The following is an 18,658-nucleotide window of genomic DNA, read 5'->3' on the forward strand; positions in this document are numbered from 1 at the left end:
GAATATTATGCAGCCATTAGAAATGACAAAATAATGGTATTTGCAGGGAAATGGATGGAGCTAGAAGGAATCATGTTGAGCGAGGTAAGCCAAGAACGAAGAGACAAACAGTACATGGTCTCCCTGATAAGTGGATGCTAAATCCAAAAGGTTAGGTGATACGACAAAACTAACAGGACTTAAGAAACAAAGAACTCCCGCTCATCTGGTTGAACCACTACTAAATATCCCCATGCTGCTGATCACAAATATGGTATATAACATGTGAACACTGTTATATATTACAGACTGTGGTAGACAATTTGCTCCAGGGAAGTTAGAATGAACTTGTGACTTTGAAATTATGTAATCATTTAATCACAATCAAAAAAAAAAAAAGAACCTCGGGGAAGGGAGGGAGGGAGGGGATGGTAGGGGGAAAACAATGGAGGGGGTAACAATGTTCAAGAGGAAGTGTACTCATTACCTCACTCATGTAACTGTAACCCTCTGTATAGTAGCTTTACAATAAAAAAAAAACAAAAAGAAGAGCATACTTTGGGGGACGTGGGGCAGGGGTGTCCTGGGACTTGAACTCAGGGCATGCTCAAAGTTAGCTTTCTACCACTTGAACCACAGCCCCATTTCTGGCTTTTTGATGGATTACTGAAGATAAAAATCACAGACTTCCCTCCCCCACAGTATAACCCCTGCTTTTACTGTATTTGGTGTCGGTATAATTTGTGGAGGGGAAGGGGAAAAACAAATCGTTTAAATAGGGATACAGATGGACCCATTGCAACGAGATGTACAAGTCATTATGTCCAAAATGAACTTTACAACTTTGGTGGGGGGGGGGGGGGTCGGGGAGGATGGGAAGGGATGGGAAGGGGAAACAAAGGAGGAGGCTACAATGCTTGATAAGAAATGTACTCATTATCTTGGCCATGTAATTGTAACCCCTCTGTACAGTATTTTCACAATTAAAAAAAAAATCACAGCCTTACCTAGCTTCAAACCACAATCCTCAGATCTCAGCCTCCTGAGTAGCTAGGACTACAGACCTGAGCCACTAATGCTTGACCATAAGGATGCTTTTTAAAGTATCCAAAATGAACAAGAAAGGAAAAATAACATTATGTATTTAAGATGTTTTTGGTTAAGGTTCTCCCCATATTGTGTTAGTATTTCTTCTTTCAGTTCATAGTACCACAACAGCAAAAACTTGTGGGGGAAAAATAAAAACCCAACTCTCTCACATTCTGTACAGATATTCCTGGATTGCAGCTTGCTGGAAAACCTTGCTGACATATGGGGACACATTCTGAGAAGAGACATCAGTGCTGTGTGAATATCAGTGTATTTATACAAATCTAGATGGTATGGCCCACTGCTCAGGGTATTATATGTTTGTGCATTCCACTGCTGATGAAACAGCATTACATAAAGTAAGGGATTACATGTTTTAGCTATTCCTCCAGACACACATTTGTTCATTTATTTACACCAGAAGCAATGAACACAATGCTGAAAATAAACATGCATCAATTAAATAATGCATACTTACAAAAAAAAACTCTGTCCATTACAATTGATGAATGCAAACAGTCTTTCCATCCACTCTTAGTGCATCACAAGAAAAACAGGGAAAGAAAATAGTGAATTTAATGTTATTCAGCACCTTTAGTAATGTCAAAATTTAATATCTCCATATATCAAAAACATTTGCATCTGTATCACCAAACATGTAAAGTTAGTTTTTTTCCATTTTAACATGAAGTATTTACATTACTCTTCAGATGAATAACTTTTAACAACAGTTAAAAATTATCTAAATTCACAAAAGTATTGCATAAATTTAAACATTTAATTACTATGTACATACAAGGAAGTTTATGAAAAAGCTAAAGAAATGGAGTCAAAAGGTTCAGGCAACATTACCTTAACAAAATTCCAAACAAATCAAGGCAGAGGGAATTCAAAAATTTTTATATGCTGCTAATGTGAACACAAAAATTCCAGTAATAAAAGTCAATATGAGAAATGATGTTTAAACCAACAGTAGAAAATATATTTTGATAGGCATGATACATGTGTAATAGCAATAGTAATGGTTTCATAGAAAACAGCCACAACATTGTAATGTATGAGCTACCTGGTTTGATCACAGGATAAAGGGATGTTTCAGGAGTAAAGAAGTTGATTTCAAAAATATATTTTAGCAGCCATATTTTATTTCCAGTTAAAACACAGTAAAATGTTAAAAGAAAAATTTATAGTTAGCTAAATAATACCCCAAAACTAGAAAATTAAAAATCCCATGCTATTCTAGCAATAACAGCCTCTAGTAGATGTAGTCTGATGTAAGAGTCGTGAAAGTTAATAAGAATCAGATGTCCATATGGGCTTAAAGTTCACTGAAATACATAGGTAGCAAAATGTATGAAAAAGTAATAGAAAAGTAAAAAGATAAAATTAAAAAAATATTGCACAGCCACATTACCTAGAAAATAAACTTGATGTTTAAAAAGCTCTATGCACGGATGATATAAATTATCTTCCATATAAAAATGTATAAATATTTCTTAGAACTTATTAACATCTACATTTAACTATAATACATCATTTAAATCACTGTTGGATGAGGTAATTGTCAAGTCTCTAATAATGCTTTTATCCTACTGGAAATATTTGAGGGCAGCGACCAGAAAGAATTTCTCTAAAAATATTTCTGAATCAAGAACAGCTATATGAGCAGCTCTCCCAATGAGTGAATCCGCTGTATTGGGCAATGCATTGATGACGTTGTATCGAACCAAATTACAGTCTTTGCTTTGTAGAACTGGGCGAAGCAAGTTGTGGATCATTTCTGAATAGATCTGTCCTACAGAGAAAAAAGAAAACAGAAAAAATATTACCATGAGTAATTAGAAAAAAGTATCAACTCTTAAGTAGTTCACAAAATTCAGTTACATTATTTCTACCTAAAGCAGAAAGATACCTTTCAAAATTTAGGTTTTATTTTTCTTTAAGCTATCATTTTTTATTATTTTGTAGAAAATATAATTACAATTTCCAGCCAGGTAAAAATCATTTGCCAATTTGATTATTTTTAGCTCAAATCAATGCATGTAATAAAGAAAATAATTTCCTAATAGTTAAATCATTTGCAATTTATGAATTTGCAATTTATGCAATCATTATGAAAGTTAGCCATAGTAAAGTGAGAAGTCATATTAAAATAATGTGAAATCAACTCTATAGGCTACAGCAAATATTTTCACATTTGACAGTTAATATTCTAAATCATGTTGAGAAAGAACAGCAATTTCATACAGTCAGAAGAACAACATAAACTTGGCTCAAAGATCAACAGAATTCCTTTTCTGATTTGAAGGTGTACTTATTCCTTTTTTTTTGGTCGGTCCTGGGGTTTGAACTGTGGGCTTAGGCACTGGCACTGTGCTCTTCAGCTCAAGGCGAGTGCTCTACCGCTTGAGCCACAGTGCCACTTCCAGTTTTATAGTGGTTTATTGGAGATAAGAGTCTCACAGACTTTCCTGCCCAGGCTGGCTTTGAACCATGATCCTCAGACCTCAGCCTCCTAAGTAGCTAGGATCACAGGCGTGAGCCACCAGCACCCTGCTCTTATTCTTTTTTTTGCTTTTAATTCAAAATTGTACTCTACCAGTTTATGGCTGTAATCCTAGAGACTCAGGAGGCTGAGATGTGAGTTTGAAGACAGCCCAGCAGAAACATCCATGATATGTTATCTTCAAAAGGCCAGAAGTAGAAGTCTGTGCTCAAGTAGTAAAGCTCTGGCCTTGAGCAAAAATCAAAACACAAAAACAAAAATACAAAAAAGAATAGCCAAGTTAGAGCATGGGCCCTGAATTCATGCCTTAGTGATACAAAAACAGACAAATAAAAAAACCAAACCAAAACAAAAAAAACCAAGGTTGTACTTCTCTCTTCCTTTTTGGTAAAATCTTAAAATGGGTTTTCTGAGGTCATGTGAAGTACAAGAAATAAAGATTAAATCTGTATTTGTACACATCATGTACAAGCTGACTATGAGGCAAACTATTGCTTATAGATCTTTTTGGGGGGAGGTGGGAGGAGTAGTGAGTGGTACCAGTACTGGGGCTTGAACTTGGTGACTCTTGCTCTCATTTGACTTTTTTGTTCAAGTCTGGCACTCTATCACTTAGATTTTTGCTGGTTGACTGGAGATAAAGAGTTTCATGACCTTTCTTCCCAGGCTACCTTTGACCCTCGATCCTCAGATCTCAGCCTCCTAAGAAGTTGCTAGGATTACAGGCACCCAGCAAAACTACAGATGACTTAACAGATGACAACCAATAACTGCATGAAATCACTTTCAGAGAGGTAGATTTCTTTTTGTTGGTGGTGGTGGTTGGTCATGGGACTTGAACTCAGTGCCTGGTATCTATCTCTGAGCTTTTTCATTAAAGGTTAGCATTCTACCACTTTAAGCCACAGCACCACTTCCAGTTTTCTGGTGGTTAACTGGAGATAAGAGTATCATAGACTTTCCTACCCCAGCTGGCTTCAAACTATGATCCTCAGATCTCTGCCTCCTGAGGATTATAGGAATGATCAGAGGGAAAAAAAGTATAATCACAGAAAGAACAGAGAGATGTTTTAGAGAAAAATTAATATAACCTATACCATGCTAACTTTAAACATGTTTGTACAGGAAGAAGTTCATACTTTCTTCAGTAGATGCTCTTGCACCCACTAATAGCATAGAACCTCAGTTAGAGGGCGTTCATCAGCCAGGTGCCAGTAGCTCAGGCCTGTAATCTACCTACTCAGGAGGTTGAGATCTGAGGTTCAGAGTTCAAAGCCATCCCAGGCAGAAAAAAATAGTTAGATTCTTATCTCCAATTAACCACCAATTAACTAGAAGTGGAGCTGCAGCTCAAGTGGAAGACCACTCGCCTTGAGCACAAAAGCTCAGGGACCAGACCCTCAGTCCAAGCCCCAGGACTAGCACAAAATATAAATAAGTAAATGACATTTATCAAAACTCACATGATTGTTTAAATTGTGAGACTGTTACATTTACAAACAAAATCCATTTTTAATTTTTCACCTCATTAGAACAGAAGTTAAAAGGTTATTCTGGTATCACTACTGTACAATAAATATTTGTTAAACAAATGAGTACCTATTATGTGCCAGGTATCACACCAGGCACTGCCAATATAAATGGTAAAAGACTCCCTAACTTAGGCTGTGTGTGTGGGGGAGGGAGGATTTGATTGAAACATGTTGTATGCACATATGAAAAATTCATAAGGAAATCTATGTAAAAATCTTGTAAAAGTTTTAAAAGGGGGATTTGTCATGGGGGAGAGGAGCATAAACAGAGAGAATACAATCAAAGTAAATTTCATGTGTGTATAAAAATAATCACAATGAACCCCTTCAGTCTATCATATCAACTATAAGCTGGGCACCAGTGGCTCATGCCTGTCTGTAATCCTAGCTACTCAGGAGGCTGGTATCAGAGAACCATGGTTCAAACCAGCCTGGCTATGGAAGTCCATGATATTCTTACTCCAATAAACTACTCAGAAAAGGCCAGAAGTAGTGCTGTGACTAAAGGGGTAGAGTGCTAGCCTTGAACAAAAGGAGCCCAGGGACAGAGCCCAGGCCAAGTTCAAGCCTCAGGACTGGCATCAAAAAAAAAAAATCAACTATAAAAACATAAAATATATAAAACAGTAATTAAACAAAATGAGTCCATGTCTTAAGGAACTGTGTACTGTCACACAATTTTGAAAAAGCAAAAGATCCAGAGTTAAAATCAGCCTTATTCCAGAAAAGGATGTGGGAGTTGTGAGATCAGCTTCTTGCGCTGTGTGCATAACTAACAATGATTCTGGATGAACACCACATATCTCTAGGATTACTTTCATAATGGACAAATAGAACCCATGTCACCTTCTAGATCCAAAGAGCTGTGATTTAAATACTTTCTGTTATGAACCAAACATGGCTTTAAATGGCCTCTAAATGACACCCAGCAGAACATAAAGCATGGCTGAATAGGAAAGCAAAGCAGATTGCTTTTGAGACAGAAAAATGGCGAATCACCTGTCACTAGAGGAAAGCACTATTTCAGGATAAAGAACTTAGATGGCAGGAAAGAAAAAATTGAAGAGAAGCTGAGGACAAAAAGCTGTTAATAGATAGAAAAGGAAGTTAAAGGAGAGAGTAAGAAGAAAGTAATTATAAAATTTAGGAAAAAACTAATTCATAGATTACAACTCTTTGAAATAATTTTTATTCATTCCATTACCTGACTGCTTGTCCTTTAAAGCTGTTTTACACATTTCAATGCGGGCAGAATGATAAGGAACGTAGCGATCCTGTAGGGATCCAACCAGCACAACATTTTTGAAATAATGAAGTCCTAAGAAAATGAATAATGCAATGATTAGCTAGATTTAAACCTATTATCATATACAGTAACCAAAAATTAAATGTATTTCCTAGGGACTATGAAATTTTTGTTGTTGCTGGTGATGGGGCTTGAACTCAGGACCTGGACACTGTCCCTGAAGATTTTGTGCTCAAAGCTAGTGCTTGACCACTTGACCCACAGCTCTACTTCCGGTTTTCAGTGGTTACTGGAGATAAGAGTCTCACAGACTTTCCTGCTTAGGCTGTCTTTGAACTGTGATCCTTAGATCTCAGCTTCCTGAATAGCTAGGATTGCAGGTATAAGTCACCAGTACCCACCTATTATGAAACTTCTGACTCTTAATATATTACAAATCTCTTCTTCAAATTACTATATATTTTCTACAAAAAGCCAGCAGGGACTGAGATGTAGTGGGAAGCTAAATAGGTCTACATAACTTGAAAATAGGCACAGGTGGGGAACAATGAAGGAAAATGAAGGAAGGAGTGACAATGACCAAGAAGCACTGTACCCACAGCCTGACTTATAGAATTATAACTCCTTTGTACAAGAACTTTAATAATAATAAATTAAACATGGTGGATTAAGCTTCACTGGCAATTTTATATTATGTCAACCTTACCCTTTTTAATATTTAAAGACACTTTAAGAATACCCTTTTTGGTACTTAAGGACACTTTCAAAGAAACAAAAGTACACTTTTCCATAAAAACAAAACATTTAATGCATAGTCATTTTAAAGCTGTTAGTTTCAGTTTTCAGTGATGACTGACTAGTACTATTTATATTTTCTGCAAATTTGAGAATGATGTCAGGAGAACACAAGCTTTTCCGGTGATAATAAGTGATTTTTGTTATCAGCCACAAATTTTGTTAGGTCTTTAAAAAGCAAAAAACAAAAAAAATAGCCCAACTAGGTAAATTTAAAGCTTAGGACTTTGAGTTACTTTACTAACTCATTTAAATAATGAAATCATGGTATTGATTTCTTTTTTTCTTCTTTTTGGTGTGGGGCTTGAACTGTGGGCCTGGACACTGTCCTTGAACTCTTAAGTTCAAGGTTAGTGCTCTACAACTTGAGCCACAGTGCCACTTGCAGTTTTCTGGTGGTTAACTGGAGATAAGAGTTTCAAAGACTTTCCTGCCTGGGATGGCTTTGAACCATGATCCTCAGATCTCAGACTCCTGAGTAGCTAGGATTACAGGCGAGAGATACTGACTGGCACCTGGCATGTTATTGATTTCTTTAGCATCAGTCATATTCTAATAAACTATTTGGCTTGATTAGTAAGTAAAATTTTATGTGCTTTCTAAAGAAGATACAACTTAAGAATGGTATTACAACATTAGAATTGAAATGTATAGACATCGTACTTTATTCTGCAATGTTTCCATGTAAAATTTTGGTACTTCAGTACCTTTTGAGTTTTAGATACTTAGAGGTAGGCCAATTGTGAGGACTACTGTGGAGTTCAAATGTGGAAAAACTTTATAAGCACTCCCTGGAACTCAAGGACCAGAATCTGGAGAAGACAGGATCTACATAAAGTCAGGTTAGGCTCTACAATAGATACACCATGTCAAAAATAAAGCCATTCTTTCTTTTCTTTTTTCTTTTTTTGCCAGTCCTGGGGCTTGAAAGGGCCTGTGCTCCTTTTGTTCAAGGCTAGCACTCTACCACTTGCACAGCACCACTTCTGGCCTTTTCTGTTTATGTGGTACTGAGGAATCGAATTCATGCATGCTGGGCAAGCACTCTACCACTAAGCCACATTCCCAGGCCCCCATTCTTACAAACACATTCTAACTTTGCTGGAGCAAATTATCTATCACAGTCTATAACATTTATGAAATCTATGAGCTTTGTGATACAGTTATTTCTTCCACATTGGGTGATATGTACATTTCTTTTGTCTTGCACAGCATCAGCTGTTCCCTCTTTCCCACTTGTTCCCTCCCTCCCATCACTGCCATTAAGTTGCTTAGTTCATTTTGGTCAATGATGACAAGATAATCATGTTTTTGGATGATGATTTGGAAAAACACCATTCTATAAAGATAAGTGAATTAATCAAATGTTTATAATGGAACTAATTACGCACATTACTTTTATCATAGAAATGCTAATAAAAATGGGTTTTCCCCATTCATGGTTAACATTTCATGAAACAAACTCACTCTATTTCTGGCAACATTTAGATACCTATAACCTTATAATCCTCAGTGCATCTTTGGGATTGTCTCCATGTCTTAGGGCTTGGGTTTTTCAAAGGGTGCACAATTAACCTGTGAGTACTTAAGTCTCTCCATGGTGTGGATGGGCAAGCATGGCTTTAAGAAAATAGATTTTCAGATCCAAACCTACCAATGAGTTACTTCATAAAACTGCCTTATTTTGTCCTCACTTTTAAGATATACAGAATGTCTAGGTTATCTCTGACCAAATTAAGTTTGGCTATTTGACCGTGGGTTTGATTGTTTGAACTAGATTTTGTGACACTTATTTTGCATGAGCTAAATGTCTAACTCTAATAAAATGAGCCAAAGCCTCATATTTTCTGAAAATATAGTTATGGATAAATTATACCAAGGAGTATTTTTTGAAAAACTTCTTTTTTTGGGGGGGGTGTCAGGCATTATTGAGGCTTAAAGTTAGGGTATCGTGTTCTTGCTCTTGACTTCCTAAGTTCAAGTCTTTTATTGATTATGACACAGCTAACAGCTTTGTATAATATTACAACTCCTTTTTGGTTTCAAATAAGATTTTTATTTATTGACTGATAATATTTCATGGCAGTTTTGTAGATCAACATTCAGGGCCCCTTGCATGCTAGGCAAGTACTCTACTATGGGGTTACACAGTTAGCAAAGTTTACTTTAAAATTATACAGACTTGGGGATGGGAAGGGGAAACAAAGGAGGAGGCAAAAAAATAAATAAAATAAAATAAAATTATACAGTGTAAGTAGGAACATAATATTACACTATTTTTTGCTTTGCTTTTTCACTCAATATTATAGGGGAGTCTTTTATGTTTTCACAATATAGTACCTGTTTTCAACCACTATATGGTATTTTCATGTTTACATTTTAATATTCCTCTTACAAACCTACCACTGGGCATATAGGCCTGTTCTATTTCAGAGGGGAGGGAAAATATAACAATCAAAAGTCAAAAGACAGAACATTAAAACCCACTGTGATGAACAGTCTTTACCTACTTCTGTGCATCAATTCAGTACTGCAAAAAAAAAGGGGGGGAAATTTCTTTTGACCAGTTGTATTCTGTAATCTTCTATCAGATATATACTGGGTTTACAAATAAAAAGACAATATCACTATTGTAAATACATGAGTTTTATTTTAAAAAAAAAGTCTTTCAACTCTTAGAAATCATACAATTTTAGACTTCAAAGATGCTTTCTTCATTTAAAACTAATGAATAGAGATGGCTCACTCCTATCATCCAACCTATTCAGGAGGCATAGATTTGAGGGTCAAGCTTTGAAGTTAGCCTGGGCAGGAAAATCTGTGAGACTAATCTCCAATTAACCAGCAAAAAGGAAAAAGAAGAGCTGTGTCTCAAAGAGGTAGAGCACTAGAGCCTTGAGGGAAAAAGCCAAGTGAGAATGTGAGGCCCTGAATTCAAGTCCCAGAGCTAACACACAAAAAAATAATGAATAGCTTTCAATTAAGGAATGCTATGAACTAATGATACATTGCAGAGTAATATACTGCATCAAGTGGAAGACTAACAGGGAATTTTTCTTAAATAAAAAAGAAGACAGAGTAAAATACTAAAATTTGAGTCAAGTAAACTTAAGTTTCCCCAAGAGAATGAGAACTTGGCTGTTCAGATGAAACTGAAGCAGTTACCAGACTACTACATGCAGGACTTTGCAAGGTCCTTAATCAACTTTTTCTGATTAAAATATGAAAAATAAATTATCACTTCTGATCATTTTAAAATATATGAGAACACATTAGTTAAGTACATTGGGGGGGGGGGGGGGGGAGGGTCCAGTCGTGGGGCTTGTACTCTGGGCCTGGGCACTGTCCCTCAGCTCTTCAGCTCAAGGCTAGTGCTCTACCACTTGAGCCACAGCGCCACTTCTGGCTTTTTCCTTTTTGCTTATGTGGTGCTGAGGAATCGAACCCAGGGCCTCAGGCATGCAAGGCAAGCACTCTACCACTGAGCCAACTTCCCAGCCCCAAGTACATTTGTTTTTGCCACTTGAACTCTGGGCCTGGGCGCTGTCCCTCAGGTCTTCAGCTCAAAGCTAGTGTTCTACCACTTGAGCCACAGTGCCACTTCCAGCTGTTTCTGTTTGTGTGATGGTGAGGAATTGAACCTAGGGCCTCATACATGCAAGGTAAGCACTCTGCCACTAAGCCCCATGTTAAACACTTTTTTTGAGAGGATCCCTCTATGTCCTTAGGCTGTCCTTGAAATCCCAGACTCATGCTACCCTCTTGCCTCAGCTCTCAAGTATCATTTCTATTTACAAATAAGAAACCTGAAGCTTATTTAAATTAAACAATTTAATCAAGTTTGAAATGTAACTAATACCCATTTCATCCAAAATGGTAATTTTAGGCTCTTACATCCTGAACCTGTTGTAGTAATCAGTTGTATAATAGCTGTTAAGGTATGTTTGAACAGGTAGTGTAAGGTAAATAAATTTTAAGTTTTAAGCCCTTATGAAAGAATTCCAAGTTTGAAAAATCTATTCACACCTATTATTAATAATAAACATAGTAAGAAAGTAAATATCTGTTCAGTTGAGAAAGTCACAAGCTACAATGTCTATAGAGTAAAATTTTATAGTCTCTTCTGACTGAGATTAAATTTCACTTTGTATAATATAGAATAAATACAAAGACCTGAGGGAATATTTATGTTCAGTCTGGCTTTTCATACAACTTTGAACCTGTCAGGAAAATGGTATGAACACCAAACTTAACAAATAATGTTTCTCTTATCTGTAATCTTTTACAACATGAGACATTTATTTGTGAACTGTAATCCCTTTGTTCAAATACCTAATAAAAAATGAATAAGGGCATGGTGCCCTTGGCTCATGTCTGTAATCCTAGCTACTCAGGAGACTGAAATCTGAGGATCATGGTTCAAAGCTAGTAGAGGCAGATAAGTCCCCATGAGACTCTTACCTCCAATTAACCACTGAAAAACTGGAAGTGGCTCTGTGGCTGAAGATGTAGAGTGCTAGCCTTGAGCACAAAGTGCCTAGGCCCTGAGTCAAGCCCCACAATCACTACCACTACCACCAACCTCAACAACAGCAACAAAAATAACAACAAAAGAAGATTGAACTGAAGATGCAGTAAAGAGGAAGAGAAATATTCATACACTACTACCAAGAAAGCTGAAAATCTAGGCCTTGATCCCTCAGTAGATATGTAGAGATGGTTAGGGGAGGTGTCTAAAACAACTTCTAAGGTGAAATAATTTAAGAAATTTACAGAAGTGCTTGAGAGCCCTGAAAAGGGAAGACAGAAAAATGTGTGGGAGTTGACTCACTAAGAAGGGCTGGGGATAAGGGTGGGGAACAGCTAGACAGACAGGAGGCTCAGACATGCAGAAAACTCATGAAACCAGACATTAATAAAACAGGCACTGGACTGGGAAGGTGGCTCAGTAGTTGAGTGCTTGCCTCGCATGCATGAAGCCCTGGGTTCGATTCCTTTGCACCACACAAGCAGAAAAAGCTGGAAGTGGCACTGTGGCTCAAGTGGTAGAGCACTAGCCTTGAGCTGAAGAGCTGAGGGACAGCGCCCAAGCCCAGAGTTCAGGCCCCACAACCAGCAAAAATAAAAACTAAAAATAAAACTGACTCTGACTTCAAATATGAAAATTTCTAGAGCAATTACAAATCACAACTTGTACAATACAAAACCACAGAGTAAAGGGGAAATACATTATCAAGACGTTTAGTTTTAGAGTCTGTGATTTCATTACTATAGAGTAGAATACTTAACCATCAGAAAGAAACGCCAATAATTGGCTAAAGGCTTATTTTTAAAAAGTTTTCATGTGCATATTTTCCAAACTATTATTAAGTACTTACCTGCTTTATTACTGAGCTTATATAAAAAAGTTTGGCGAGGGTCAGAGTGATCTCGGCATGTCAGTTGCAAAAGAGAACCTGATTTTTTCCATTTTTGCATAAACCAGAGACCTAGAAGGTTGTTTATATGTTAGTACAAATGGAAATATATAGCATTATATAACACTTACTAAATTTATATTTACCTTCATAAACTGATATCACTCAAATGAATAAAAAATGTAGTTGTAGAGTAATTCCAATTTCTGATAACAAATATTAACATAAGTGCACATGTACAGGTTATCCTTAACAAGTGTAAATACATATGTACATATATAGATTAACTATAGGTTAATAGTAGTTGATGAAGGCCTTACTATTTATATCCCACAAGCAATGACAGAAATAATAAGCATATAAAGGAAAATTTGGGGAAACTGGAACTTTAGATGATATTTAACTATAAAGCAGAAGGGGAAAAAAAAAACTTGAAACACAACAGTAGATCCACATGCCTAAGCACTGATTTTCAGTCTACAGATAGTTTCAGTTGACTTACAGGATCAGCTCTTGGAATGTTTCCTAATAACAGCTAATATATTCAATTTCATGTGTAATTGTATTTCTTTATATTATGAAGGATTCATATTCCACTGAATCTTCACTTCAATAGAAATCAAACTTCAGTCATTCAAGACTAGAATACTCTTTGATGAACTTTTTTTCTGGAGTACCATAGAGGGACAGGGAAGTACACACAGGGAAAATTCTGTTTAACTGATCAATTCTGACATTTGTAAGAAGTCTGAGGAAAGGTTAGCACAGAAAGAAATTCAAAGCACCACATCCTATTTATGTCAGGTTCTACTTCATGTGATTTAACGTTTTATTTTCTTTGTGTTCTCTCTCTCTGTGGACTGGGGTTTGACTTCAAATGCTACTGAGCCAAGTCTCTGACACAGTTTTTTTTTTAATTTTGAGGACAGGACCTTGCTTCCTACCTAGCTGCAAGCCAGAGCCATGATCCACCTCTAGTCACTGGGATCTCAGGAACATGCTGCCATGTCTACCCTGCCCTCATACAGGTGGATTCTCATAGACTTTTCCATCCTGTTTGGCTTGGAACTAAAATTCTTCCAGTCTCCGTCCCCATATGGCCTGAGATGACAGGTATGTACCACTGTGATATAGATTAAAAAGGGGGATCTCACAGACTTGTCTGCCTGGTAAGACATTGAATTTTAATCCTCCTATCCTCAGCTCCCCAAGTAGCTGAGATTACAGGCATGAGCCACCAATGCCCACTTGCTTTTTTTTTTTTTTTTTTTAGGTCTTGCTAAGTAGCAAAAGATGGCCTTATACTTGAGATCTTCCCCCTTCTATCTTCTGTGCTGAGATAACAGACCTGCAGCACACCTGCTTCCATTTTTCTCTGGCTGTGCTTTGAAATGATCAATATAAGACAGAAAAAAAAGGAAGTGGGTGTGGCTTGTTAATGAAAGACAGTAAAAAAGAAAACAGAAACAAAACTTTCAGGAATTCATGAAAAGTGGAAATATCTGATGTATTCTCAGTGATAATCAATCAACTAACAATTATTAAATATTAAAAAAAAACCTAAGTGGAAACCTAAGGCAATCAAATGTCAGGTATTTCTCAATGTGAATATTCATACTAACCAAAGTTACCATCTTCATCTTCATTTTAATTTCTTTACAAAATTTGGATTAATTTTTTCTTTTTTTCTTTTTTTTTTTTTTTTTACAGTCTTGGAGCTTGAACTCAGGACCTGGGAGCTGTCCCAGAACCTCTTTGTGTTCAAGGCTAGTGCTTTACTACTTAAGCCATAGTACCACTTCAGGCTTTTTCTGAGTAGTTTATTGGAGATAGAGTCTCATAGGACTTTCCTGCCTGGGTTGGCTTATGAACTGTGATCCTCAGATCTCAGTCTCCTAAGCAGCAAGGAATACAGGTGTTCAACTAGTAGAATGATCAAAAGGAACAAAATACTCTTGTGATTTTTAACATATACCATCTCGATGAGTCTATTCAATATCTTCAGTAACATGACTTTGATGAACTTATTGCATGTATATAGCAAAATAGACAAATGGCTAAATCCTCTGTTTCATGAGATTTCAAGTATGGAACAAATTTAGTGTATAATAAACATGAGAAAATACTAAATTTGTATTGAATGTTCTGTTCTTATAATACAATGAATGTTCTTATAATACAAATAACAAAGCTTTTTACCTGTATTAACTAGAGCACTGCTGTTGTAGAGTGTACCAAGGTGAGGTCCAGAAAGAGAGAGAAAAGTATGAAGTTTGCTGAGGTAATACTTAAACCTTGGCCTTGTAAGCACTGAACGAATTATTAAATTGCCCAATGAATGTCCAATAAAGCTTTAAGAGAAAAAGACATTTCTCCTATAGTATTAGTTTTTAAAACAAAAATCAAAACCTATACACTATACATAAAATATTTCTACTATTACAATCTAAATGTAGAAATAACAGAAAATGATTACTTATAATTAGTAACTGGGTAAAAGAAATACATTCTAAAAGTAGTAGTATAATGATTAGATTATACATGTCTCTTAAAAGAACACATATAAATCATGGTAAGTCATTTCAAATAAATTAACAGAATTGTACTTATAACGGACAACTTTGGAAAAACTGTGACCTCTTTGTACTACTGTCTAGACTATACCTTAAAAGCAAACAATTTGATAAGAATAAAATTTAAAATTTTTAACTGACATAATTTTTATATCAATGGGATTCTGTGTGATCATTCAAAATGTGTACAATGTATAATGAGCAAATTACGTTAATTAGTATTTCCATTTCTTCAAAACCCACTTCTATCTGTTGGGAACTTTTGGGCTCTTCTGGTTATTTTGTATTTATAAACAGTCAACATCTTCTGACTAGCAGTATTTACAAGGCACAGGCAACATATATGCAACTACTAAACCACTTTCTGTCTCCAAAGACTCGCTTATTCTAAACATTTCATAAATATGAAATCATAAAATATAGCCATTTTAAAGGTTTTTCTTTTTCCTTTAATCAGAGTTTTAGTTTCTTACGTGTAAAATCAGGATAAGAAGAAATTCACAGAAATATAATATAAAAACTATTATTATATAAATTACCTTATTTTTGAGACTGTTAGACTATATATTTGAATATATTGTATTATTTCATCCAAAAGGCGATCTGTCATGCTATCAAAATCAGCAAAAGTGTCATTCTAAACAAAATAAAAACAGACATATTACATACTAACAGACATATTACATATTAACAGGCATATTATATAATAAATATGTAGTCACATTGAGAAACTAAATGAACATAAGCTTGAGTCGTTGTTGCTGTTGTTTTGTTTTCTTTCTTTGAGACAGCCTTTCTCTATCTTTCTCTATGTAGTCCAGATTGAACCTAGAACTCGTGATTCTCCAGTCTCCAACTCCCAAGTTTTAATTTAGGTTTTGCCAATAATGGTTAAGCCCAACCTTTTTTTTCTTAGAAAAGTTAGTGAATGTAACACTCATTATATTAAAATGAGAAAATAGTTTATATAGAAACAGGTTCAATATCCTTAATACTTGATTTATTTAGTAATGTATTTGGTGAACTACTAGTATTAAAACATAAAGCTATCTTAATGGCTTAATGAGACAGAATATAAAAGTGTGGAAATGTTTCACATATGAAGACAAGAACTCAAACCAACAGAAAAATATTCTTTGGATAAACATTTATATTAAATTTCATAGAAATCAGAAAAATTATTATTGGTTTGTGGGGGGGAGGGGGTTACAAGGTTTGAACCCAAAGCCATGCATTTACTTGGCTGGGGATCTACTACTTGAGCTATTCCTCCAGCTCTGCTTTGTTTGCTAGTTAACTGGAAACTCAGTCTCATGGACTTTTCCACCTGTATTGGCTTTAAATGATAATATTCTGGATCTTGGCCTACTGAGTAGCTAGGATTATAGGTACTCACCTCATAAAAAGTATTTTGACCAGATAGTTGATTGTATCAAATTTAAATGTTACCTTATAATGTTAAATTCTTTGAAAAGAATATTTAAGCTACCTTGAGTACTTTCCTACCCCCTCCAAGACATCAAAACATTGTAATCTTGTATTAACTAATAATCTATGTGTATTTTGCCTTATTAAACACTGTGCCTTATTATATTAAGGTTTGTTAAAATCCAGTTCCATAAAGGTTAAAATCCAGCCCCATATTTTGGAAAAATAACAGTATTTTGTTCTTAGTGAATAAGAATTTACTCTTTAAAAAATCTGGAAAAAAAAGAAAAAATAGAAAAAGTATTTCTACTACCACTGGCATACTGAAGCATATTTCTACCTAATACTTAGGTTGAAACAGATAGAAAAATGCTTGCTTCCAACAAAAAGACTGTCTTACTATACCTGATTTCTCTCAGACATAAGAAAATCAATTCTTCCTCCAGGCAGTCCAAGTTCAATGTAAGTTTTTACCAGTCGGAGATCTGCACTGTTACCTAGGGAGGAAAATGATGTTTAAAGACAAATATAACAACTAGATTTCTCAAGTCACCTCCTACACTAGATAGGGAAATGACTTTTTGGTTTCCTTTTCTCAGACAGGGCCAACAATTCACTCTCAGCAGGAAGAAGCTATAAAATGAACTATACAACTTGTGGAGGAGGGGAACCAAGAGAAAAAACAAAAAAACAAGGAGAAAACAAGGGAAGAGGAGACACTGTTCAGAAAGAAATGTCCTCATTACCTGGCTTATGTAACTAACCTCTCTGTATATCATCTTTATAATTATTTTTAAAAGGCTATACAAGATGGACTTTGTCTTCCCTATACCCTATCTAAGATTAAAAGGGATCAAAGTTTAAGGGAAGAGGAGGTTAGGGCAAAAAAGACAAGACAGGGAACATGCAATTTTTTAACAAACATCAAAAGAGACAGTTTCAAAAGTTTAAACTAGGAAGTAAACATAATGAGCAGATAAGCTCCCCTCCCACCCATCTTGCCCTTTTTAGGGATTAAGTTACAAGATTAGGAGAAATAGGAGAGGCCACCTAAGTGTGCCTTCTCCAAAGACACCCAGGAAGGAGTGGGCCATCTAAATCTGCCTGCTTTGAAATGGTAAAAATTCGTAAATTGGTAAAGACAGAAAGAAAGTCAAAAGGAAGTCCTAAAGGTTACCTATGTTTGTGATGAGCTTCTCCCATCTGCCTCATTTAGAACCATAGTCTGAGGATTAGGAGCTGAGTGTACTATTACCAGCTCGGAAACTATAAAAACCAAAGAAAAGAAGAAGAAAGAAAGAAGAAAGGAAAGAAAGAAAGAAGAAAGAAGGAGGAAAGCAAAAAGGAAGGAAGAAGGAAGAAGAAGGAGGAAGAAAAAGGAAGGAGGAAGAAAGGAGGAAGGAAGAGGAAGGAAGAGGAAGGAAGGAAGGAAGAAGAGGAGGAAGAGGAGGAGGAAGAAGAAGATGAAGGAGGAGAAGGAGGAGGAAAAGGAAGAGGAGGAGGAGGAGCTATAAAAATTACAGATACAACCTGCCATTCTGAGTCTTTATCTCCTATTTCCTGTCTGGGGAACAGAAATATTTCTTGATCTTTTTTCCATTCTTCCCTACTTTAAACCTGCTAAATTAAAATAAATCCTCACTAAAATGTTAAAGAAAAAAAAATGAGTTAAACAAAACTTGCAAAGTGTACCATCATACATTTTTCTTTTTTTGTCGGTCATGGGGCTTGAACTCTGGGCTTAGGCTCCTTGTCCTTGTGCTCCTCAGCTCAAGGCGAGCGCTCTACCACTTGAGCCACAGCGCCACTTCCAGTTTTATAGTGGTTTATTGGAGATAAGAGTCTCATGGACTTTCCTGCCTGGGTTGTCTTTGAACCATGATCCTCAGATCTCAGCCTCTTGACTAGCTAGGATTACAGGTGTGAGCCACCGGCGGCCGGCTACATTTTTTTCTGGGGGGGGGGGGTCCGGTCGTGGGGCCTGAACTCTGGGCCTGGGCGCTGTCACTCAGCTCTTCAGCTCAAGGCTAGCGCTCTACCACTTGAGCCACAGCGCCACTTTTTTTTTTGCTTATGTGGTGCTGAGGAATCGA

General features: G+C 36.2%; 1 protein-coding gene across 5 annotated transcripts in view; it reads right to left on the bottom strand.

Annotated features, from left to right (window-relative positions):
• Positions 1-1,661: 1,661 nt before the first annotated feature.
• Positions 1,662-18,658, bottom strand: part of Fam135a (family with sequence similarity 135 member A) — a 72,921-nt gene continuing 55,924 nt past the window's right edge. For all 5 annotated transcript variants that reach the window (XM_042668559.1, XM_042668560.1, XM_042668558.1 and 2 more), the window contains 6 exons: positions 16,971-17,062; positions 15,677-15,774; positions 14,764-14,915; positions 12,526-12,636; positions 6,311-6,424; positions 1,662-2,863 (listed from right to left, as the gene is read on the bottom strand). In XM_042668559.1, coding sequence (XP_042524493.1) covers positions 2,658-2,863; positions 6,311-6,424; positions 12,526-12,636; positions 14,764-14,915; positions 15,677-15,774; positions 16,971-17,062 — 773 coding nt within the window. In that variant the 3' untranslated portion in view covers positions 1,662-2,657. The remainder of the gene's footprint in view (positions 2,864-6,310; positions 6,425-12,525; positions 12,637-14,763; positions 14,916-15,676; positions 15,775-16,970; positions 17,063-18,658) is intronic.

Source organism: Dipodomys spectabilis, unplaced genomic scaffold (genome assembly GCF_019054845.1).
Source record: "Dipodomys spectabilis isolate Male_0828 unplaced genomic scaffold, ASM1905484v1 ptg000457l, whole genome shotgun sequence".
Taxonomy (NCBI): domain Eukaryota; kingdom Metazoa; phylum Chordata; class Mammalia; order Rodentia; family Heteromyidae; genus Dipodomys; species Dipodomys spectabilis.